The 25,831-nt window shown below is 37.6% G+C and overlaps 1 protein-coding gene across 2 annotated transcripts in view; it reads left to right on the forward strand.

Moving 5' to 3' along the window:
- The window catches only part of LOC114655472 (protein lifeguard 3-like), a 64,619-nt gene extending 39,048 nt beyond the window's left edge, over nucleotides 1–25,571 (forward strand). For both annotated transcript variants that reach the window (XM_028806498.2, XM_028806497.2), the window contains exons 3-12: nucleotides 6,962–7,062; nucleotides 7,392–7,456; nucleotides 8,638–8,691; nucleotides 11,938–11,988; nucleotides 12,405–12,444; nucleotides 18,378–18,415; nucleotides 19,135–19,222; nucleotides 20,154–20,249; nucleotides 20,394–20,447; nucleotides 24,612–25,571. In XM_028806498.2, coding sequence (XP_028662331.1) covers nucleotides 6,962–7,062; nucleotides 7,392–7,456; nucleotides 8,638–8,691; nucleotides 11,938–11,988; nucleotides 12,405–12,444; nucleotides 18,378–18,415; nucleotides 19,135–19,222; nucleotides 20,154–20,249; nucleotides 20,394–20,447; nucleotides 24,612–24,758 — 734 coding nt within the window. In that variant the 3' untranslated portion in view covers nucleotides 24,759–25,571. The remainder of the gene's footprint in view (nucleotides 1–6,961; nucleotides 7,063–7,391; nucleotides 7,457–8,637; nucleotides 8,692–11,937; nucleotides 11,989–12,404; nucleotides 12,445–18,377; nucleotides 18,416–19,134; nucleotides 19,223–20,153; nucleotides 20,250–20,393; nucleotides 20,448–24,611) is intronic.
- The last annotated feature ends 260 nt before the right edge of the window (nucleotides 25,572–25,831 follow it).

The following is a 25,831-nucleotide window of genomic DNA, read 5'->3' on the forward strand; positions in this document are numbered from 1 at the left end:
TGCAGAGTCTTCCCATAACAAGTTTGCTAACCTGTCTCTAAAATAATTTTTTAAACAAGAACATAAAGTAACCGCAGAGATCCATGTTAATTAGACCTATATAAACGAAAGACTTGCGCGTGTGTGTGTGTGTGTGTGTGTGTGAAGCAGTCTGCACTGCTCACTCTCAACCACAGCTACTAGATGCGACATGAAAGAAAAAAAAGTACATACAAGTGTGGAGCAGTCCGGTCTGCTTCCGCTCAACCATAGCCGCGGGAGTTGGTGTGAATTCTGCGGAAGATGTGGAAGCTTATACAAGCGTGATTGATAGCGCTTGCATGCACCTCAGTTTTTATTCAACCCAAGCAGACAAACTCTGCTTTATGGTACATGCACATTGTACATTCACACAACAAGCTACCATACATTTAGCTGTCCTGCTCGATTTGTGCCACAGCTATGCTCCAGTCCTCTGCAAGTTCACCAATTATAATAAAACTGCTAGTGAGTCTTCAGGTTGTGTGTGTGTGTGTGTGTTTTGTCCCGAAGATCCCCATCCAGTTAGCTCTTTTCATAATTTTAAACCTTTTGAACATTTCCCCTCTTAATTTCAGTTTGCTTAAACTGAAAAGGTTCAGCTCCTTCAGTCTCTCCTCATAGCACGTACCTCCTCAGACCTAGAATTGGTATAATCACTCCTCTCTTGACTTTCTCTACTATTGTTACATCTTTTTTTTTTTTTTTTTTAAATACAGACACCAAAACTGCACATAATACTTTAGATGATGAGGCCTGGTTAGTGCATTATATAACTTAAACATAACCTCTCTTGACTTGTACTCCATCTTCTTGATTGACTGTCAGGATGTACAGTAGATAGTGATGACTACACTACGACTCCCAGGTTCTTCTCCAAAGATCTACTTTTAACTTTCAAACCTGGCATTGTGTATTCAAATATAACAGTACACGTAGGAAGGAAGTACTGTATAAATATGTTACATTGACTTACTGCTGCCCGAGTCTGTCTGTAACAATTCTGTATTATTGTTATTATAGCTTATTCTACATTATCTATACTTAATCCTAGTTTGGTATCATCTGCAGACTTAATCAGCTTGCCGATTATATTTTTGACCAAATTATTTAGGTATTTTAAAAAAGATCAGCAGCCCCAGCACTGACCCTGAGGGATACATACCATTGTTAATATGGCCTAATTCTAAAGATGTTCCCTTTGCTTCATGTGTTTTAGCCAATGCTGTACCTACCCACCTACGCACTGCCTTGAATTTCTACTTCTTTTAGCTTGATCACTAATCTTTCATATATCTTATCAAAGTTCTTCTGAAAAATCAATATAAATAATGTCATGCCTCTCTGATATGCTTTTGCTGCTTTCTCAAAGAATTCCAGCATATTAGTGAAACACTACATTCCTTGTTTGAACCCATACTGATTATTTGTGCTTTTACTATTTCATTTGTCCCACACCAACTTTTAGCTTTCTTGAGATTATATCAAACTAGCCAACCCGCGCCGCATAATTATGTATTGATGGGTGAACACTTCCTGAACGACACAGTTGTCCAAACAGAAGTGAAAACAAAATTGAGCCCGGTGCATTCTTTAACTGCCTTCCCTGCCTTGTAGCGCAGTGGTAGTGTTGCTGCTTTGCAGTACGGAGACTGTGGAGGATTTTGGGTTCGCTTCCCGGTTCCTCCCTGTGTGGATAGCGCTTTGAATACTGAAAACACCGGTATATCAATGTAATGTAGTATTATTATTCTTATGTGTCCAGTGCTCTCTCTCTCTCTCGCACCTGTATGTGTGTGTGTGTGTGTGTGTCGCTCGCTCTCTCTCGCTCGCTGCACGTGTTCCTGCAGGCATACCATTAAGTGAATGAAAAGATGGAACTCTGGAGAGAGCAACATACAACTGTCCGTGACTGTGTTCGTGTTAAAGTAAAAGGCAAATTGTCTGCGGCAAACATACTGTTTTACACGCTGCATACCAACCCGCGGCGTAGTATACGCCGCATAATCACATTGCTTTTGTAATGTTTTTTAAGCAGAGGGAAAAAAAAATTTGCAAAATCCGTAACGCTGCTTTCAGTAAGTACAATGCACACGCGTTTAATTTGTCGGCCACTTTTTGCCAGACGTCTTTTCTGGTTTGGGCTGCTTTTGCAGTGTTACTGCTTGTGCATAGTTAATTAGTTACTCGAAGGATTTCAAAATTTAATAACACCCACCCACCAGTCTCTGTATTACATCTTGCCTGAAGAAGGGGCCTCAGTTGTCTCGAAAGCTTGCATATTGTAATCTTTTTAGTTAGCCAATAAAAGGTGTCATTTTGCTTGGCTTTTCTCTACATTCATAATGGCTTACATGGTACAACACCCTAGTACTACTTGTGTGAAAAAAATGCGCCCGTTCTTTCATCATTTTGTTGTAGCCTATCAAAGACTGGCTGATCATGTTTTCTAGACTCAATATACATTGGCTTTTCACTCAGCGCGGGGGCGCACATTCATCTCGGATTATTACATCCAGCTAATCTGCTTTTAAAAACTTTGAAAAACCGATTTATTCCGGATGAGTTTCACCGGCATTAATGATTAGGAATCTGGTTGGAACAAAACCGTGCAGCCACAGGGGTTCACCAGGACAGAGATTGGGAAACACTGCTGAACACAGACGAAACCAACTCAGGTGAGGAGTTGGGGCGGGCAAAGTAGTTGCAGCTATTGATTATTCAGTGTTGTTTGCCTGGGTGTCTGATCTGCTCGATGGGATCAGAAATAAAAGGAAAACAATGTGAAGGCAATGTCACAGGTGTTCATGTGGTATAGCGGGTCCACAGCTCCCCTTCAAAAGGCCATTTTTAAATAAATAATCACCGCGCTCACAGCGTAGCGAGGGGCGTGGAAGTGTTGCTGAAAGTCGGCCATGTTGCGAAGTTTGAGAGCAGCAGTTTCGTCAGTGACATTTTTCCAGAAAAACCCAACTGATAGAAACGAACAGTTACCTGATGTAGGAATTTCTATAACATTGAAAGAAGTGTTGTTTCCCTGAAATACATTTGAAGCGGTAGCCATGGAGGGCAAAAGAACAGTCAACGTGGCTCACAGCTGGATTTGGACCGCAGCACAGACCAAAGCGAGTGAGTATGTGTTTGATGAGCTGTTCGAGTTGGCAGGCAGTGCTCTGAGGTGCGTTCCCAATCACGTGGGAGGAGGGATAGAGTTTCTGGTCGGGGCTTCGTTGTTCCTTTCCCATAGTTTTCGATGGTGGACGCGGTCGGGTGTCATAACCGAAAAGAATAATGAAAAGTCAACGTGGCTCAGAGGTGCATGTGGACTCCTAGCACAGACGAAAGGAACTAACTGGGTGGTCGGTGAGTTTTTGCGTCTGGGCACATGAGCAGGCAGTGTGAATGCCTAGAGAGCGAGGGTAGATGCGGGCCGGGGAAAAAGGCGTGTTGGTGGGCGGGGAAACGTCTTCCATGTTCCTGCAGGACCATCTAAGAAGATGCATGATTGTCGCAGATGCGAATTGCTGTATGCAGCGTGTAAAACAGTTTGCTATGGTGCACGCGGTCGTGCGTCGTAACCGAAAAGTCAACGTGGCTCAGAGGTGCACGTGTACTGTAGCACAGACAAACATAAATGACGGCGTTTTTTACGAGTCGTCACGTCCGAGTTGGTGGGCATGGCTCTACGAGTTGGTGGCCGTGGCTCCTTCCTGCGTGCGCCATGGGCGTCTTACTTGTCGGCGGATTAGTGAATCCACGCCCCTTCCGGCGTGCTTTCCATGGGTGGCTACTTGTCGGCAGCTTAATGAATTTTATATATATATATATATATATATATATATAATATATATATATATATATATATATATATGGCATGGATGTGCTTAATGCTCTGTCTTATTTTCTAGCAGTGGTTGCTTTTTGTAGCTTAAGATCTGCTTAGAAGAATCTGATACGTCTGTTGCCTTCATCTGTCTTTAAAGGTGTACTCTGTTATTGAAGTACTGTTCAACTATCAGTGCTACCCATATAAGAGAGGTTGAACTCTAAGCAATCAATGCAGATCTCATGGTTTTTTATTGGATACAGGGGTTGTCCATTTGCTCCAGTATAATTTATACACACTTGATCCCTTGTCCTTGCGGCAGTTTTTTTCCACTTCAGATAGAGCCACATGTTTTCACCTCTGCCTCTTGCCGTTACTTATCAAACTGATCATTCTTCTAGTCTGAGTGTTCTGGTTGGAAAATGAGGCAGTGGTCACTACCACATTGGTCTAGTCTAGCGACTGTAGTCTAGTCATGTTGGACCTTTGATTTCTCGACATACATGTCGATTTTATCATTATTTTCACTCAGCCATTGCCCACCAGGTGAAGTTATCAGCCCTTCATATTCAAGCTATATCCTTGCTCATGTGGTCGCTACCATGCTGCTGTTACTGACACATAATGCTGGACAAATAGGCTGATAAGACCAATTTTCTTATTTTTTTTATTTGGCATTATTCTCATTTTTAACTTTTCTGAACTGATACACTTACACACAGACATGTTTTAAAATTTATTAAGGAAGATAAGCTGATTTCTGTCTGTTTGGCAGTTATTCCCTGTTGGACGTATTCAGTGTTACCGTATTTCAACATCTGTTAGAATGTATTTTGTAATGAATAGCATTTTTCATTTCAACAGGTGGTGCATCATAAATGTTAGCACTGCTTTTACGAATCCCATATCAAATGGCATATAACTGAGACCTAACAACTGGACACATAAACAGACCACTGTCCTTTTATTAAAGTGGATTACTGAACAGCAATCAACCAAGCCAGCTTATAAAATATGGCAGTGGTGTTTTTAATTTTTAATGGATAAAAGTCTTCCCTTTTAGTTAGCCGTGTAATGGTATTTTTTTTATTGCTATCTTGTTTCCTAAAGGGAGAGGAAACAAAGGTAGGGGTGTATTTTGGCTGGTGAACCAAGATGAATAACTAAAATAAAATTGGCTGTCAGTCGCATTTGGTCTGGATAGAATCTTACAACAAACCCTCTGGATCAGGATCCGAATGTTTTGTTCCGGTGAAGCACTGAGGATTCCAAACAGGTAGACGTGATTTGTATTTGATCAGTCTCAGATATCGGTATAATTCCTTACTTCATTACACTACAGTATGCTCTACAAACCCCCAGCATTTCTGTGATTCTCCTCTTGTTTCAATATTCACAAGGCAAGGGTGTTTCTCATAAATTTCAACATTGTAAGTAAGCAAAGGCTAATGAGTGTGAAAAATGGACTCCCTTATCTACTGCATCCGATTGTTTTACCCTGTGTCACATTTTCATTCTACTGTATGTACTCGGCGTGAGACTGCTGCTTTTTTGCTGTGTTGGCATGCTACAAGTGAGTATGGGGACTCAATGTTTAGTTTAGCTCAATTGTTGTTTAGTACACTACCACTTACAATGTGAGACCAGTGCACTGTAAAATAATTGTAAATATAATATTAACAAAAGAAATGCAATAAACACACACAGGATAATGTTGATTCAAGACTGTGAAATATCATGCAGTGATTATCAAAAAAGTAAAAACAATCCTGTGTGTAGAAATAGTATATTAGAAGTCCAGATCCTAACTGTCCAATGCCAGCCACATTCTGCAAAAAATCCTTCTGTAGACAATTATCAGTAATTTAATTTGCATAGAAGATGTATGGAAACCACTTCATTATACATAATGATGTACCTACTCCAAGGCAAAGCATGTGCCACCAAAATACTCAAAATAGTAAAAAAAAAAAAAAAAAAAATGGAAAGGAGCAACTACTACAGCCAATTTGAAAAATGATAAGAGAACAATATGAAACAACATGACTAGCTGGTCTAGCCAGAATATGCTCTTGTAAATAATAAGTTTTCAGCATTGGTTTAAATGCTATAAATTTAGGGGCTTTTCTAACATTGGTAGATATGTGAGAAAAGTATTATAAAAATGAATAGCAAAGGGGTATAGGGTACTGGGGATGAAGAACAGAAGTAGTTGTCAACTTACTGCCTGTCCGGGCTTACTACCTATACAAAGGCTCTGACCCTGTTCAGAGTGTGGTGTTCCCAAAGCACTTTCCCACAAGTTGATACCTTTTAGTGTATTTTTTTTCTTTTGCTTGCTCCTACTGACTTTTCCTCCTTCCCGTGGTCTGTCTTCATTTCTTGCGTGCACTCGATCATCTGACTCTAAACTCATTTGCCTTATGGCCTGAAGAGACTTGGAATTGGGAACTCTTGGGTCTGTCCTTCTGTTAATCCTTATAGTGGCTCATGAGGTCCATTCAATCCTGAACCACACGTCTGCCTTGAAAGGCCAGGCCATCCCCAGGAAGCATGTCCACAGTGGGGATCAGGGAGCCACCCATTAGCTTGGGGGCCTCCTAGCCCGCACTGTGTGGTCCTCCACTGAGTGTCAGTCTAAATACCAGGACTGGTCCACTCCTGGACACCATCCATTATATTGGGGCATTTCACTCCAGGTGGTGATTTTAATTTTTTTTTTTTTTTTATTTATTTTTAAGTTTTTGGTTAACTCTTTGGTTTAAAAATCTTCCTTGACTTGCAGAATATACTAGAGTAATTCTTGATTAACATTTTAATGTTCCATTTCTTGAAACCAGTTTCAAAGCTCTCATCCATAATACAAACTTTACAAACTTTAAAATGTTATGTTGTACCACTGCATTGGTCCTGTGGTGAGATACTGCACCCTTGGTTATTGCAGAATTACAGAACTGAGGACACTAAACATGACCCAATTAGTTTGACAAAACTACAGATCCATAAAGGCATTTGATGTTCACTCCATATATAGTGATTCTGTGCTGCATAAGTATCTGGAAGAGTCATATTCCAGTATTTTCTATTTGTCTGATGGTTGCATAAAATGTTTTACAGATGGTCATAATTCATATGGAGATGGCAAAAATGAAGACACAGAAGGTTTTGCAGATAGTTCCTGGAACGACAAAAGTGTCAGACATGCTTTCATCCGTAAAGTAAGGTGTAATTAATATCTGCTTTACAGTTTGTTTTGTTTTTTTGCCGATAAATGTGAGTATACATATAAAATATTTTCTTGTTTACAGTTGCTGAAACAAAGAACTGACTTATTAACCTGAAACTGAATATTTAACAGTTCAGTATTATCTTTTTGGTTTGTTTTTTTTAAAAAAAAAAAAAAAAAATAGTTGATGTATTCTTTGTTTATAAGCTTCAACAATTTTATATACAACTATAGGTTTCTCAGTATTAAATTGTAAGCATGTTTAACTTTCGTTTTATGCTGCCTTTAAGATTTCTAATGGATTTTATTTTTCTTTTAAAGGTTTACCTTATTATGTCTGCTCAGCTTCTTGTTACTGTTGCTTTTGTGGCTGTTTTCACATTCTGGTAAGAAAAGGCATTGATTAAAAACTAATTTCATTATACAGAATACATTCCATTGGCGTTATGCAGATTTCTGCAGTTTTAAAATAACACAAAACTGTGGTTCAAAAGTCACAATTTTCTTATAAAATTTACTTTGTTTTTGATAAACTTGTCATGGGTCAAGCGAATAATGAACAATTACATGAATCCACAACACTTTTTTACAATTGTGCCAATAGGAATAAGATATAATCCATTCAATAAATGCAGTCCATTTATCTACTACCTGGGTCTGAATCCCGGCCCCCCCCCTCATAGCACAGCACGGCACAGAGCAGAAACACAATATGACTAAACCAGCTCAGCTTTCCCACTGTTCTTGCCTGAGTAGTAACTAGCCTCACCTGGGGGTCTGGAAGCCCATCGGTGGTGTTGATGCTCACTGCATTGTAATCTGCTCACACTGTTGTATTGTTACATTATGGAAAGCCTATGTTTATTTGCCTAAGTAGAATGTACTGTTAGTTTTCTAAAATTATGACTCTCATGTTAGCAATGACATAGTAGCTCTTGCCCAATTGAAATAATAATAAATTCAGTTTTGCTGTTGATGTGCCTTTTTGATTGTCTAAGATGCAAGCTAATGTAACACTCCTTTTTCCTTTGGCAATGCTTGTATCTTTATAATGTGTTTTACTGGCTGTGAAACACTTGAATTAGTGTCACCTATAGAACGTCAATCGTGTTTTACTGTTTGGTGACACAATGAGTGTGGGTGATCTTGTTGGCACACCGCCTAATAAAACATGATTAGTAGTTACACTGAAAGTTTTTATATCCTTTATACAACTTTTTATGATGTTTATTACTTATTGGTGCTTGTCCAACAGCCTTTTAACTGTTTGAGTTAAAATTCTGTTCTGTGTTGGTACAGTTAATTTGTGCCCTGAAATATGCACTAAATGACAAACGGCAATAAAGGTTTGCTATCTGTACTATATGATAAGACTAAAATATTTTTAGTTTTAAGTGTCTGTAATAATCTGTTATCTAGTTTTTAATTTTTTTTAAAGCTTGCTTTACATCTATTGAGTAAATAAATGTGCTTTATAAGAAATGTACTGTATAGTGTGAAGAATTACCAAAAATTTAAATTGTGTATAAAAGTAAAGCCTTATTGTAATAATTTCTTTCTGTTTCAGCATGCCTGTAAAAGCTTTTGTTATCAAGAACTCTGCCGTGTACTGGGTGTCTTAGTAAGTATATTCAATATCTTTAAGCCTTTACTCATTGATAGGATTTCTGAGTAGCACCCCTTAAACAATTTACAGAGTGCACTCCATGCAGTCCTATTTATTACACAGTATGTAAATTATTTGTTACTTTAATTTCAGTAGGGTAAGTTGGTGACAGACCATTTGAGGATTAAAAAATAGGAATAAAAACAAACTCCTTAACTGCAAAGTAAACCCTCAGCTAAGTATGATGTGTTTCTGCCAAAAGTGAAGGTGGGATGACTGGTCAAGCTCATGTATTGAGTAAAGCGGGCTCTTTTCTCCATATTGCAAAGTAACATAAGAAGTTTGACAAACAAGGAGACCATTCAGTCCATCAAACTTGTTTGGTTAGTTACTGGCTAAGTAGTCCCAGTATCTCATCCAGATAGTCATTTTTCAAGGTTTACAAACTTTCTTCTTCAGTTACATAACTTGGTATCCTGTTCCAGGTTCATATAATGCTTCCAAACCCCACGGCCGCCCCCACACAAATTTCCTGTATTTCCGTCATAAATGTATTTCCACTTAATTTACTGGAGTGTTGTCAAGTATGTGACTCAGTGCATGAAAGCCTAAATTCTTTTAAGCTTGCATGTCAGCTTTTAATACTTCATATTTAAGGTCGCCTCTATGGTGTGGAAATCGAGAGTCCGAGGATAGTCCTGTAAAGTTAAATATTCCAGAGGGTACCGTCTTCTTCTTGGTTTTTTTTTTTCCCCTCTATGTAGAATTAAACTAATTTATTGGAAGGGTGTGTCTGATCACCTACTTGCCACAGCCCTGAAATATGAAAAGCTGTGACAGATGGTGTGTGAACTTACGTGGAGCACAAGAGTGGGAGGATGAATAAAGTGAAATGGTAAACTTTTTCTTGAGTAATAGTGTTACTTTTGGAAGTAGGCTTCAAGTTTTAGAACTGTTTCAGTTTAGGTCTATAAAAGCAGGAAAGATTCCAATGATATCAAAATGATAATATGTTGATTTATTTGTTTGGAGGTACAAAAATAAAGTATATTTATTATATAACACTTTACACAATTTTTTTTTTTTTGGATTTTCTTTCCTTTTGTGGAGTTAATTATAGATGGCCTATTAAAACCACAAATTATTTAACTGCCTCCATTTCATTCCATTTGAACAATAATTAAAATGATAAAATCTTTCCATAAATACAAGTTTTTTTAATGTTTACATTAAACAGGGTTTCCACCATTTTTACCAGCAAAGTTCCAAATCTTTTCCATAGCTTCTAACAAAATTTCTATTAATTTTGGCACTTTTGTGAATGCATTTGCTCTTACAGCAACTATAGTAATAATACCGATATGACAGGTTGGCGGGATATATAACTAGTTAATTTAATATTATCTTTAGGCCTCTGGACTTCAGTCCAATATCCCCTACCCTAAACCTGTCCTGATTCCACTAAGGGATTCATGATTTGATTATTAGTTCTTTCAGGTGGGCAACTTGTAGAAATATTTGAACAGTGTTAGTTCAATTTATTAAACTTTGGGGTTAAAAAACAATAACTAAAATGTTATATAGTTCCCAAAGATTTTGCAGAGTTAGAACTTTTATTAGAAATAGAAATACACTTTTGCATAACATTACTCTTTAATCTCAACAATAGGTGTAAAAATTCATAACATTTAACGGTTCACCAAAACAGGCAGAGGTCGACTGTTATGTAATTTTTCTCATTCATGAAATGCTTCATAAACAAATTTTCTATATGAATAACATTCTAAAAAACTGAATGTGGTAAGTAGAATATTTTAATACTGTTATTTGTGCATCAGATCAGCCTCAGTGATTGCTGGTTTATTTCATTCAGTTTCTCTACAAGTTTCTTGTTGATGTCCATCAAATATGCCCATTTTTCTTTTGCAGTGTGATGGGCTATATAAAGAATGATATGACTTACATGAGTTATGTTGCCATGTGCACATATAATAAATATATTCACTGACATTTTCTTTTCTGTTCTGTTCAACTAAAAAAATGCTTAAAATCAATTTTACAATTAAAATTCAAATATTATGGTGCTTAGTGAATAGCAGTATTCAGGATATAGGAGGCCAAAGTATTAGTGCTATTTCACATAAAGCCACAATTTCTACCCAGCGGTTGACTGTTCCTGTCTTGCACTGGTGCTTTCTGGGATAGGTTCCAGCTTTTGCACAACCCTGCTCAGGACGAATAGGTGTGATCCACACTTATCATTAAATGCTTTGTGGAGAACACAAAGTCCACGTGATCCTATATTGATCAATGTCTTGTTCATTTCACGCAAAAGCTCCGACTGTAACAAGTCAAACACTTTCCAGTTCATAAACTGTGCGCCTACGTTCACTTCTCTGCCGTGACAAATCTTCACGTGTATATCTATTAGTTTGAGCTGAGTGATTAAGAGTCTCATCAAAATTAAGGGAATTCCCAGCTTGTTGAGACAATTCTCTGAGAGCGATGATTTACAGTAAGGAACAATACCAAATGTAGTACAATATGCACATTTTGTTTCACTACGTGAAAAATTAGCTGGGATTTCGCTGTCTGTGAACATTGGTTTTCAGTAGCTGTCCGAGACTGGTGCACAATTTGTAAGAAGAGTGCAAATCAATTCCTTTGAGCGCTTACAAATCTTAAGGAGTGTTAGACATTGGATATCTTTGCTTTCCTGGCTACTTCATTGGTACTAATCTTTGCTGTGCGAGCTGAAGAGGAGCTGATCAGGTGTCAATACCAATCATTTTTCTTGCTGCCTTCTCATTGTCAATATGTCTTTACCTTTCCAGTGACTTTGTAGTGCAGCTTCACCCATATTCTTTACATCAAACATTTTCCCCGCATAATTTACATTTTGCACATCCTGTGCCTTCATCTTTATGGAGCCATGTCTTTTCATTTGTTTAGCAGAGATTATCGAACACACATTTACCTAACATTTTGCCATATGCGTTACAGATCACTACATACCCGTCGTGAGATCTCGTATTAATGAATGTGATCCTCTTTACAAGATTTTTGTAATTTACAAAATTACATAACATAGATCTTATTTTATGTATATTAAAAAAATCCATGATTTTTCCAAAACTTAATGCTCATTTGATAACTTTTCAAAACTTTTACAGGATTTTCATGACTGTGGGAACCCTGATTAAATGTAAATTAATTTATTTCAAAATGTTTTAATTATGGTTTATTTTTTTATCTCAACAGTGGAGTTTTCTTTGTCACATACTTTGTGTTGGTATGCTGTGAAGGCCCAAGGTGAGCTATAAACCTTTTAATACTTACTAGATTTTGAATTATTTGCCCCATAGTTACTTCAGCACAGATTATAAATGACAGCATGTTTTACATTATATAAGTAAAGGAATATCAAGTATGCAGTACAATGTAATTGTTATGTTAATTTCAATAATAATAGAAAAAAAAATTAGAGGACATGAAAGGGGGGGAAAGCAAATGACTCACAGAAACTGGTCCTCTGAAAATGCCACTCTGATGGTCCCCCTACCCAAGGCAGGGCATTCACACTACGCCCAGAAGAGGGTCTCCGACTGGTCAGTGCACAATGACCGCATCTTGTGTTGTCTTAAACAGCCCCTGTATGTTTCACCATTTTAAAACTAATTGTTCGCCTTCTTTATCAAATTAATGATATGTACAATTTCTTTTTTTAGGAGACGCTACCCCTGGAATATCATATTGCTTGCTGTATTTGTAAGTAAAATTGTATAAAATATTTGCATATTAATTTTGTTTTGGCGTTAACTATATTGGGGAAAATATAAAATGTACAGAATAAATGATACATTACTTATGATGTACTGCGTAATGTGTTTTAGTACTACTGCTGTTCCTAAATATTGTAAGACGATGCAAGAATTTTTTAGTATGATGAAGCATGTATTTTAATTTTATATACAATATAAATACAGTCCTCCACAATTATTACTGGCACCCCTGGTAAAAAAGTTGGTTATCATTAAAAAACAAAAAACCCTTTGGCAGTATTACCTGAATCTCACACTAAAAATGAGAGAAATCAAACCATTTATCTTAAGTATTTGTTTTAATTAAAAAAAAAAAAAAAATCCCTCCTCAAGAAGTAATTATTTTAAGAAAACGTGCCACAATTAATATCACCCATAGAAATTCTTATAAACAAAGTATAACTGAAGCATTTTTTCTATTTCTATCAATTTAATTAATTTCAAGAAACACAAGAGAACACACAATTCAAATGAGACAAAAGTGTGTTGACTTTCATAAGGCAGGCAATGGCTTTAAAAAAAAAAAAAAAAATTGCACACAGTGAGCAGGAAGGTAAGAGGTGTGTTTTTTTTAATCCTGTTTTGAGAAATACAGAAATTCGCACCATGGGGCCACTAAGTCTCAAACTGCCATTAGATGTCACATCCATGTCAACAAAATATTTGGAAGGCACGCCAGAGAAGAGCCTTTTAAATTCATTCAACTGCAAATGTAAGTGCCTGGAGTTTTCTAAACACTACTGGATCTCTGATTGGAACCTTGTTCTTAGCTGGACGAAACAAAAATTGGATGTTTTGGCAGCAAACACCAAAGTTGTATTTGGTGTAAAAAGGATGGCTGTACCAAAAAGAGCCCGATACCCACTGTCAAGTATGGTGGACGTTTTGTGATGTGGTGGGGCTGTTTTTCTTTCAAAAGCCCTGGGAACCTTGTTAGGGTACTTGGCATCATGGACTATATGAAATACCCAGTGATTTTAATTTCAAATCTGGCAGTTTCTGTCAAGAAACTAAAAATGAGTCCTCGCTGGATTTTCCAGCAGGACAGTGATCTACAACATATCTAAATCAACACAAAAATGGTTATAAAGGAACACAAAATCAAACGTCTGCCATCATCCTCTCATGGCCCATTGAAATCAGTGTGTGATGAGAGAAGAGAAGAGTGAACAAGAAAGGACCCAGGATGATCTGGAGAGATTCTGGAACAAGGAATGGTCTCTGGTTCTCTGCTCAACCAACATTTTAAGATGTTACAGGAGAAGACGCCAGGCTGTTTTACTGACATATGGAGGTTGAACAAAGTATCAAATGAAGGGGAACCAATAATTGTGGCACATTGTGTGTTTTTTTTTTTCGTTTTTTTTTAATTTCTCATCAAGAAATGATTCTTTTCTCATAATAAATATACTTTAGTTAAAGGTTGGCTTACTCATTTTTTTCAGTGCACTGATTAAGGTAATTTTTTTTTTTTTTTTTTTTTTTAAATTTCATCTTTGTCAGGGTGCCAATAATTGTGAAGAAGACTTGCTTTGCTGTCTTCTCCTTTCGGCTGCTCCTGTTAGGGGTTGCCACAGCAGATCATCTTGTTCCATATCTTCCTGCCCTCTACATCTTGCTCCGTCACACCTTGTAGATATTATTTATTAAAAGTTATCTTTTGGGACATGTTAAAGGGAAATTGAAATTTAATTTGAAAGGGTTCTAAAATTGCAAACTTGTTTCTAAGTTACTGTTATTGTATTTCATTTGCCAGTCAGTTTTAAATTTTCATCTTTGATATAAACATTTTATGTTGTGGTTTTCTTTTGCTCAATTTTTTTTTTTTTTAAAACTTGAATCATTTGGTTTTAGATCTCGGTCCTTGCACTTAGGAGACACTTTTTTGTATTTTTTTTTTTTTTTTTTTTTTTTCTGTATTTGAAGGAAGCCGGTCTGTTTGCACACAAATAAAATATGGCACTGAATCCTAGCATGGAGGAAAAACAACTTGCTATGCCTAACTGGAAATTTTACATTCCATTTTAGCAGGTTACCAGATGCCTCCCAAAACAGAAATGCATTCTTGACTTTTAAAATTACACTGATCTGCAAAAAAACAAAAATAAAAATAAATTGCTCCTGTCAAAACATTTCCGGTGTTCTTTAAAGACGTTAGGGTGCTGAATCCAAATCTGGCAACAAAATTGCTCTATCACATCAGTTTTTAAAAGATGGAGTTTTAAACATGATTTTTGACAAAAAAATAATTTCCACTTTAAAAAACAAACTACTCAACTGTTTTATTTATAATGATTACTTACAAAGTGCAGTTGCTTCGTTATTTTTTTTTTTTCCTTCTAATTCTCTGACAGTGTTTCAATGTGGAATGACAATCTGATATCTGCCAACCCAAACGTACTTCGGCTTCACTTTCTATTACGCCATCTCTCCATTTTTACGCGATGTCCTGGTGGAACCTCTCACCATGTTCATCAAAAACGGTGCCCTTGTTCTCGGTAGACAAAGGATTTTTAAATTGCTAATTGCTAGGAGGAACAGAGAAACTCCTCGGCTAGATACGGATAGTGTTCCGCCTTTGTATTCTCAAGAAAATTGTAGCAAACCTTTTCAAATACCTCCCAAGCTTTTTCTTAAACTTGCTTACTTGTTACCTGATCAAGACAACACTTGCATGTATCTATAAAAAACATTTTAAACAACTTTGTCTCTTCTGGACAAAAGAAGGGCATCTATCTAATGTTCTAAATCTACACTCCTGGCTATGAAGGAATAAGAAGAGAGGAAAAAGAAATACTGATTGAGAGCAAAAATGTGTTGGAAAGACTTGATTTCTCGTTGATTCCACCTCGGCTAACATTACAAAAGAGAGAGACTGCCATTTTTCAGTTGAAAACATTCTTAAAATAATATTCTGAGCTTGAAAAATACTTGTGCCTTCTTACTTTAAATTAAAAAACAAATGAACACTTTTTTTTTTTTCCAGAAAGTGTTTTTCAGTGAATCTGGTATCTTGTGGAAATAGTTTGTGACCGAGAAATTCCAACTTCAGAAAGCACATCTCATCTAAATGTGTAAAGCACACAGGGTTTCAGATCAGACGTCGCCCAATGTCTAAACCAGGGATCTGCAGAGTCGGGCCTGGGGGGCTGCAGTGGCAGCAGATTTTGTTCCAGCAGAGATTCTGAATAAGAAATCAGCTATTCTGACTGAAGCACTTGTTACTCAAGCAACATTTTTTAGGCTTCATTTTAGTTTTAGACAGCTGCATTCCCCGTTTTTTAATTGCTATTTATTAGCAAGGAATGTACTGTAGATGACAAGAGAAACCACCAGGTCTCCATTTTATTTATTTCCATTTATACCTGTGTGTATTTGTTGTGATCTATTTGGTTTAATAAAATATTAGAAAGGAACCTGAAGAAAAAAAGTGAAGGACTGGGAACTGCTCATCTGCTTCAGGCCACAAATCATTTGGGCGTGATCCTTGGAAATGAAATGTAAAAATGGTGTATGATATTAGATGAGCTGATATGGCCGACTTAAAACATTAACAAGCCATTAAATTTAAATGGGATCTGTTATTGGCAGGAATTGGTTTCTAATTAAGGAAAAATCTGCAGCCACTACAGCAATTCCAGAAACGACTCTGCAACCCCAGGTCTAAAACAATTTATGCCATTTGTTTCATTTACATTAAAGTTTATTACAGTATTTGAATTTGGAGATACCTGCTTGTAGTCAACATCTATCCATCCTTTTTGTTATTCACCAGTTCCATCAGAGGGTTGTGAGGAACTGGAACAAATCCCAGCATCGAATACAGCTAGCTGTTAAACTGCAACATTCACACCCTGTTCAGATGATGGTCACATCGTGCTTTGGAACATTTTTGGATCAGATAATTTAGTACATGTGTTTAGACTGTGATAGTGCCAGGTGAACCCTGAAATGTAAAAATGGGATTTTCAGTGTGCAGAATTACTAAGACATGTCAAATATGGAATAGAAACAAGTGTAGTATAGCTGATACTTCAGCTGTCTGAATTAAGCCAGCCAGTAGCCATACGCATATCTGAAGAGGAGAACTGAAATCTTAGAAGTAACAGTTCAACAGAAAGAGAAACAATTTTAAAAATTTACTTTTTTTCCTCCATTATTGAAGACATTAAGTATTTTTCTAATATTCTAGTTTGTTACAGTCCTATCCCCAACATCTTTGGAAAGTCAACTTGAATATTTTAGGGCAGTAACAACCGATCCATCAGGCCCAACTTCACTTTTATGACTACGGCTGAACAACTTGTCATGTGGTGTTGGCCTGGAGCATCCTAAAAGGGAAGAAGGAGTGTAAAACATTCAGTTTTTAAAATATTATTATTTACATTAGACACTTTTCAGCATCGTAGAATTTTATTTTGCAGTGCCTGCTGAAAAAACCTTTTAAAATTCAGCAATTGCATCTGTTAACATATACAACTTTAGCAGGCTTAAACTGTGCACTGTTTTTGAAGTTTCATTTTAAAATTATATTTTGCAATTTCTGTCATTGTTGGGTCAAATATTATAAAAGTTCAAATTCTGGATTTTTTATCATATTGCCTCAGCCTATCAATTCCCATGGCTTTTGTTAAGACTGTGCGCTCTTTGTTGGGTTTTCTAAAAATGTGTTTTGTTTTTTTTCCTCCTGAATATGTTCTAGTTTTGTAGGGCCATTATCTGCACGTGCACTGAAATCCTTGTATGTGCTGATCAACATTTATTTATTTATTTATTTATAAAGCACTTTAAAAACAACATCAAGGCTGAGCAAAGTGCTGTACGATAAAAACCCAACATATCAGACACACCAATAACCAAAGGGTAAAAGAAACAGAAACACAAGAGCTGAAGAGATTCATAATAAAAAAGTACACAGATAGTCAACATATCCTACTGGGTTAAAGGCCGGGGAGTCAGTGTGTTTTTAAATAGGATTTAAAGACAGCGAGTGAAGGAGTCTACCTAACGTGCAACGGCAAATCATTCCGAGTTTTGGGGCTGCCTCTGAAAAAGCACATAAAAGCATCTGGTCTGCTGACCTGAGAGCGAGACGGTACATAAGAGTGCAGCCGTTACGACAAATAAAATGGGGCACAGCCATTAAAGGATTTAAAAACAAATACAAGGATCTTAAAATGGATTTGAAAACTAACTGTAAGCCAATGAAGGCAAGCCAAAATTGGGGTAACATGCTCATGCTTTCTTGTGCCAGTTAAAAATCGAGCAGCGGCATTTTGCACCAGCTGTCGGCAAGTAATGGAGGCCTGAAACATGAAACGTGCTGCTCTCTCCAGCGCTAGGATTAGAGAGTATGACTGCTTACTAACCCAAAAAAATGTCAACACATTTGACATCAACAGACAGCAGAATAGTGACACTTTATATTACACATGTGGTTGTTTTGCAATTCACCTAAAATTTTAAAACTATGCTGAAAATCACTGATGTAGTCCATGCTTGTACTAACATTTCATTTAGAAACTTCTGAATACTAAGAGACTGGGCAGACCTGCTCTTTTGTAAGAAGAGTGCAATCTAAACGGGTTGTCATTTCCAGGTGACAGAGCCACATTGTGCATAACTGTATATACAACATTTAAAAATCTAAACAGAAAATTTTGAACTCCTGCTACAATTTATGAGGATAAACTTGCATCAGCACTTGAAAGAAAGGACCATTGCAGGCACGAATAGGAGTGAATGTGGACATCCTACTGTGTGTTCGTTTTGTGTGCGTTTTTAGTGGTTTTCTAAATCTATTAAATGTTTTTGGGTTGTTATTGCTTGCATTTTCTTATCTTTGACACAATGCCAACCTACTCCTTTTTCTTCCTTCAGACTCTGGCTATGTCCTACATGACTGGAACCATCTCAAGGTATTTCATTAATCACTTACAAGTAGGCAACATGTAGTGATTTAAGGAATATCAAATATATAGTTTAAGGATTGAAGCCACAAGATGAAATAGAATATCTGGATGCACAGCTTGGGTATATTTAGTCTATTATGTTGTTTTTCAGTCTGAATTTTGAGACAGAGAAAAGACAAAGCTCCTTCTGCTTGAGGGAGTATAGTCAGAGCTTGGACAAAATGTTCATGAAGCTACTCGAGTGTGGGCACATTATCAAGTGTCATGGCAAATGCAATCTCATGTTGAATGGTTTGTCCTTTGGGCACACTACACTTGGCAGAGAGCCATATGTCACTGCCCAGGAGAACGGATGACCAGTCACTCGCTGACCTGACCCACTGCAGGCTTCTCCTATTAGAAGTTGCCTTTTTCCAGGTTTCAGCTGTTCACCTCTTAACATTTCATCATATGTATGCTTAGAGGAAGGTCAGAAAAGTTGCTTGCAGTTCTGAAGCAGTTGCCCAATTTTCTAAAAAGCATTTATAACCAAAAGTGAAGGCTGCTCCTTGACAATTTTAAAACACATGTATGTCCAATCCTTCTTTTACTTCAGTGCAGTGTCCAGTATATGAAAATTGAAACAAGTCAAACCAAAAATGTTGCTAAGCTCTTTCAGTCAAGTCTCTGCGTATGAAGTATGTCAACCACTTTATTTAACTTTGTTTTTTCTCCTCTCCCACCAGCTACTATGACACAAAATCTGTTTTTCTGGCACTTGGGATCACTGCGTTGGTCTGCATTGTAGTTACTGTCTTCTGTTTCCAGACTAAGGTAACACTGCATGATGACGGTATCTTGATTCAGAAACATGACAGCACAGTTTATTAAGCAGTGACTGTAAACTGCTGAAACTAAATTTCTGCACTCCATGTTCTTAACAGTGTTTTTACAATACAGTAAACAGAAATTAGTGCTGTCTGAGTGGCGTTTGCACATACCTCACTTGTTTGATTTCTTTGACTACTTATTTTCGCATCCTAGCAGAGATTTTAAGACAAAAGAAACATGGCAGAGAAGAATGGAGGAAATATTTAACTTGCTTTAACTACACAAGAACATAAATTTTGAGAAACGCTTGTTTTTAGCTAATGGCTAAGCCGTCCCAACATCTCGTCTGTCTCCAATCTAACACTGCTATATAATAAATTTTATACACACGTACAACCAAAAAAGCTGCTGGAACAGTAGAATTGTCTTACCGTTCTTGATTGGCTCTTTGATGACTGATTGTGGCACAGCGTGAAGACATCTCTGTTGTGACCGGATCAAAGGAGCTTCTTGGTTTTCAGTCTGCATTTTCCAGTGGCCAGCACTGTGTTTGTATTCGTACCAGTTTAGCACATGGAGTGAGCGCTCTGTAGGGTCTGCTCTCTGGTGCTATACACGAATTAGGCCCCCTGAGACCTTTCTGTGCCTGCGCCTTTACGATTAGAATGGTGCAACTGCTCTGATCACTCCGCTTCATTTACAGACCTATATTGTCACAGCCGAGATTTTATTTTCTGTTTTGTTTAATTAGTAATTGTATGGATTTATGTTTATGCCAAATGTAAGTACCTTTAAGCCATGCTCACACATCACAGTATTGCAGTTATTTTTCAGCTTTGGGTACAACAAGTTTTGCTATTTTTATGTAAGGGTTTCTGCAAGATTCTGATACATCTGTACTTTGAATAATTTAAAAAAGTGTGTCGTGTCTTAGGTGGATTTTACATCGTGTGGAGGACTCTTCTGCGTCCTGGGGATTGTTCTTTTTATTACTGGGATCATCACAGCTGTCGTACTGTCATTCAAATATGTAAGATTCTTCATCTTTCAACTCTTCAACTTTGTTACTACATATTTAACTGCTTTATTTAAATTGAGATGGAATAACTGCATGTTTGACTATTTACCACGGCAAATTTAGACAAAATCATAAATTAAAACTTTATGTTCTTAGATCCCTTGGCTTCACATGCTGTATGCAGCAATAGCAGCTGTGGTCTTTACTTTGGTAAGTAATTTTTTTTTTTTTTTTTTTTGAAAACCCATTAATTTAAAATAAACTTATACTGTATAAAAGTATTTATTGACCAATTCCGTAATTTTAATGGGTATGGCAAATTTATTTTCTGTGGTATTTTTACTTCAAAGCACTGGAAGTCCTTTCTTTTTTTTTTTTTTTTTTTTTTTTTTAAACGTTTAAGTGTAAAAAAAAAAAAAAAAAATAGAAATCAAAATTCAAGCCAGTGGATCATTACATACTTTCTACTTGGAGAGGATGTCAATCTTGATGACTGAAGTTGCAGATTCCATTGTCTATATGTCAGATTAAACAAGTAGAAATGCCCGACCACGACAAAGTAGATGACTTTCACATTTTCAAAGTTATCACAAACTCCAAATTTCTCAAGTCAATGTTATTTTTTTCACAAACATGGTATTTATCAATTTGTCATTTAAAATTGTGTTACAAGGTCCGGCGTTTTCTGTGACTTTTTAAAAGTATTTTCTGCACTCATGCTTTATAAATGTAGCATTAGGTCATGAAGAACCACCGAAAAATTAAAAGCCCTAAATTTACTGAATTACATCCTCTTGAGTTTTGATTAAAAAAATAAATAAATGCCTTCTGTGTCTCCGATGCATGTTTGTGACAAAAAAAAGCGGTCTGAAAATAATCCTGTTATTGCATATTTCTGGTGCTGTTTTTTTCAAGATAAGGAAACATTTTCTGTATTCTTGTACGAGTTCTCACAGAAGTAAATCAAAACAAAACCAACCTCAGGGGACAAATAGTTTACTGTGATTTTGTCCAATTTTGAGGATACGACTCCTCAGGACAGTAAAGGTTAGTAAAAGGCTACAAGTGCGCAGGTAGCACTCACAGCTGGTTGTTTTCTTTTAAAATGGCTGATCTTTTTTTTTTTTTTTTGTTCAAAAATGACACGTGACTACACACATATTGTACAATAGCTCATATAAGATGCAGATCGATACTCGACGACTATCCTGGCTTCACAAATGGACATGTTTGGTAACTTTTTAAGGCTTTTGTTTTCTAGCTATACCTGAGCCTGGTTAACTGCCAGCGCAGGAAAGATATATATTTTTTACATTTATTTGCTTAACAGACACTTTTTTACCCAAAGCGACTTACAGCAGAGGTAAACATAATCAAGTAACATTAGGCCAAGGCTTGTTTGTTCAGCAAGTGTAACAGGAGAGGTATAACAAGTTGAAAGCGAAAAGCAGTAACAGTAATTTACAATCACAGATTATAATTGATAAAGCAATTGAACTTAACTAACAAATTAACCAGCAATATAAAATCAGAGCATAGTTTTTTTTTTTGTTTTTTTTCCCTTCAATTAGACAGAAAAAATTACAGAACAGCTTGGTCTTCAATTGTTTCTGTAATATAGACGCTATATAGCGCCTGACCTGGCACAGACTAATGCAGAGGCACGTACTTAAACAAAGAACACTTTTATTTTTCTTCAGCCGTGGGGCACACCTTCCCCGTGTCCCACAGGCCCAACACAGTCCCAAAACACTCACAAATATTACCACAACACTCTTTTCTTCGCTTTACCACCACTCCTCTTCAGGCTTAGTCCTCCTCCTCCCGACTCTGGCTCTCTCTCGAGTGGTGGTGGCTGGCCTTTTTTATACCCCACCCAGAAGTATTCCAGGTGCTTAATCACCTGGGCCTAATTGCATTTCCGGGTGGGGCTGAGGAATTGACCAGCCGGGCTGCAAAGTCCATGCAGCTCCCCCTGGCGGCCATCCAAGACCCCAACCAGGCTGTGGAGGACTCCATGTCCCATGGAGCTATGCGCCAGGTTGGGGAATCATCGTCTGCCAGGGAGGCTGCCACCAAGCGTCCCGGGGGAGGTATTGAGCTGCCCACGGTGGCTCCCCCGGAACAGATGCAGCAGGGGCGTCCCTGCCGGGCATGGGACCCGGCTGTCCTTTACACTTCCTAAACACATTGAGGAAGTCAGCAGTACAGATGGAGGTGGGAAACGCATTCCACTAACCAGGAGCTAAATACAGTATGAAGACAGTCTGGACTGAGACTTGATACCATGTAGAAGTGGCATCACCAGACACTGTTCACTGTGGCACATCCTGAGTGGATGAGAAAGAGCATTGTACCACACCAGAGTCTCCATATGCACAGGTGCTTAACCCATTGACTACTCTGTAGACAAGCATCAGGGATTTGAAAATCGTGTGCTGCTACAGGGAGCCAATGTAGTGACATGTGCCCGTCTCGGCTGGTTAAATACAAGACAGGCCAATGCATTCTGGATCATTTGCAGCAGCTTGATAGCACATGTGGGTACTCCTGCCAGAAGCGAGTGGCAGTAGTCCAGACACGACCAGACCAGAGCCTGGACCAGAAGTTGCACTGCCTACTCTGTCAGGTAAGGTCTGATCTTGTGGATGATGTACAAAGTGAACCTGCATGAACGAGACACAGTAGAAATGTGGTCAGAAAAAGACAGCTGCTCATCAGTCACCACCCCTAGGTTGGGTACTGACTGGGCAGGTGTTAGTGACTGTAGGCCAAGCTATACAGAGATGGGGACTGGCTGGCTGGGATCACAAGAAATCGCTGGACTTTGGAACCCAATTTTGTATGGCAAATGCATAAATACCATGTTGGTAAAGAAATAACTCACTTGCAAAAACACCAAAGTATCCTTTAAAACAAAAAGCAAACCTATTTGATTTTATCAGGGAGAGTCTCTGGATATGTCAGACTAAACGTTGGGCAATTACAGGAGTGCACTGTTGCTGCCTCTGACTCACTAAGGTTATGTAAATGAACTCTGACTCCAAATCACTGGAAATGTCGTGTAATGTGAGAGGGCCCTAACCATTATACTCTGTTTGTCAAAGTACAGGTATTGTGTTGTGGAAGCCCTACATTTACCTTGTAGAAATACAATTGCCCAACAGGAACAGAAACTGCCTTTCAGTTGGCCTCCACCGGTGAATGGTTAAGGGTGTAACTCACACATGGCACATTTGTTCTGTACCGTGCCCCAGCGTGCCAAAACAGGATCTGAACATGGAGTGACAGCATGCATGTCAAGATGATTTTACTTATTTTGCGGTTGTTTTGGAGTCGTGTAGGGCAGGATAACACTCTACCCTCTTACAGGGTTTTGCTGTTAATCATGCTGCACATATGAGAAGATCTTTACGGTGACAAATGATGTTAGGGGAGAAATTTGCAGCTTTTCTCACCAACGACAATTCATTCATGTGTAAGGTGAGAATAAAAACCTGTTTTTAACTCTGAAGATACTGCAATTCTCATTTCATTCAATATCTGACTTGTCGCATCATTGACATCATGTCTGTTTTCCGTGGTTGGGCACGTTTAGCTATCCCACTGTTCCTGAATGCTACTGAACCGTGCTCGGGCCCAGCACTTCCAAAGGGGTCTAGGGCACAATACAGTTGGCCCAGCACAGAGCAATGACACTAGTCAAACTAGACCTTACAGGGTTACATGTGGACAAATGTGCTCGGGCACGCAATGTATTGCCAGTGTGAGTACACCCTAAAATCATAGTTTTGAATAAAAGAGGGTGCTGCAAACTTTCCTGATCTGCCAGTTTCTCTCTAACAGACCATTGGCTCCCTTGGAGAGTCTAACAAACTAAGACATATAATACATGTATGAATAACTAAAAAGCTACCAGACCAGGTGACCTCTTCCCAAGAATCATCCTAAAAGTGTACAGCTGCAGGAACAATCAGTTATATGCACGTGGGATAAATAGAAATTACCACAATAATAATAAATACTGTATAATACAACTCATGGGTTTATCACACCATATTTTTTAAGTTAAGGATCTGGTGTAACTGAAGTAGAGTTAATAAATATTTTTGCAAGACACTTAAAGTTACTGCAATGTTAAATTGTTTTCCACTGATCTTCAGTTTAATAATCTGATGGATGTTTGCACAAAGTTATTCAGGCTAAAGGCTCAAAAGTCAAGCTTTATAAAGTGGAGATAAAATGAGTCATTCATTAAACAAATGTGATTGAATTACTCCAGTTCAGTGTTCTTCAGTTTATAACTCTTGACATTGGAGTATAATGTTAAGTTGGCTTCAGAAATGATTACAGAATTTTTTTTTTCTTGCCTAGTTCCTAGCCTATGACACTCAGCTCATCATTGGAAATCGGAAACACAGCATCAGCCCTGAAGAGTACGTCTATGGGGCTCTGAAGCTTTACACGGACGTTGTTAATATCTTCCTTAATATCCTTCAGCTAATAGGAGCGTCAAAGTAGGGATGCCTGGAGCAGCCTGGGTGCGGATCAATGGCGTAGTCACAGAACACCAGCTAGTTTGACAGCCAAATGTGTGGGCAGCCTTTTACAGACAATTTGCCAGAATGCACACCACCTAGAGGTATCCGGGCAAAGGGGCATGCAGGTGTTTTCCATCTAATCCTACATCTACAGTATCCAGTGCTAGCCTGTGTACTTAAAGAGTTTATGTAGTTTGAGCTTTTACATATATAATATTGTATTTTATAAGTAAAATGTATACATTTAATGAGGATTATAGCTGCTGTGTTCTCTGTATTGGTCGTATGTTGTATCCTGAAGTAAAGGGACATTCAATATTATGAGAGAACAAATTAAACAAAACCACACTTCATGTGCCACAAGTCTTATTGACCAGTGATTGATTTGGACAGTTTTAACAGATAGAGTATGCATAGTTGTTCTTGCCCTTTTTGTATCAATGAAGGAATTTGTTGTGCAACACACCCTAAAGTTAATGTTAATCAGTTTCCTTCAGAAATCTTTATGTTTAGAACATTTAAATTTCCTTATGCTGGTTATCATAAGATGGAATGTGTTGTGATCATTCTGAGCAGACTGACAGTGCTAAATGTGTATAATGTAAATATTTACATCCATTGTAATGCTCTTCAGTGCTTATGTTATGTTACCTATGTTGTTTATAAATAGGATTAAACAAAATATGTTTCCAATATTCCTCTAGTTTCATTTCAGGTGCTGCTTTTCAATGGGTATAACTGCAACATTTTAAATAGAAAGTATGTATTTTAATTAAAATCTTTCTTGATTAAACCTGTGTTTGTTTCTACCTTTTTTTAGACACCTTATTTAAAACCTTACAAATATTACAAATGGAAGTGTCATCTACCACATTTAGCAAAGAAATGTGTGAGAACTGCATGAGCTTGACTTATTACAAAAATTTTAAGAATTCTCAGTGCCAAATGAAGAATTTCAAGATTTAATATGCACAAGGGGTAACGCTGCAAAAGCAGCCCAGACCAGAAAAGACGGCTGGCAAAAAGTGGCCGACAAATTAAACGCTAAGTAGT

Source organism: Erpetoichthys calabaricus, chromosome 8, assembly GCF_900747795.2.
Source record: "Erpetoichthys calabaricus chromosome 8, fErpCal1.3, whole genome shotgun sequence".
NCBI classification, from domain to species: Eukaryota; Metazoa; Chordata; class Cladistia; order Polypteriformes; family Polypteridae; genus Erpetoichthys; species Erpetoichthys calabaricus.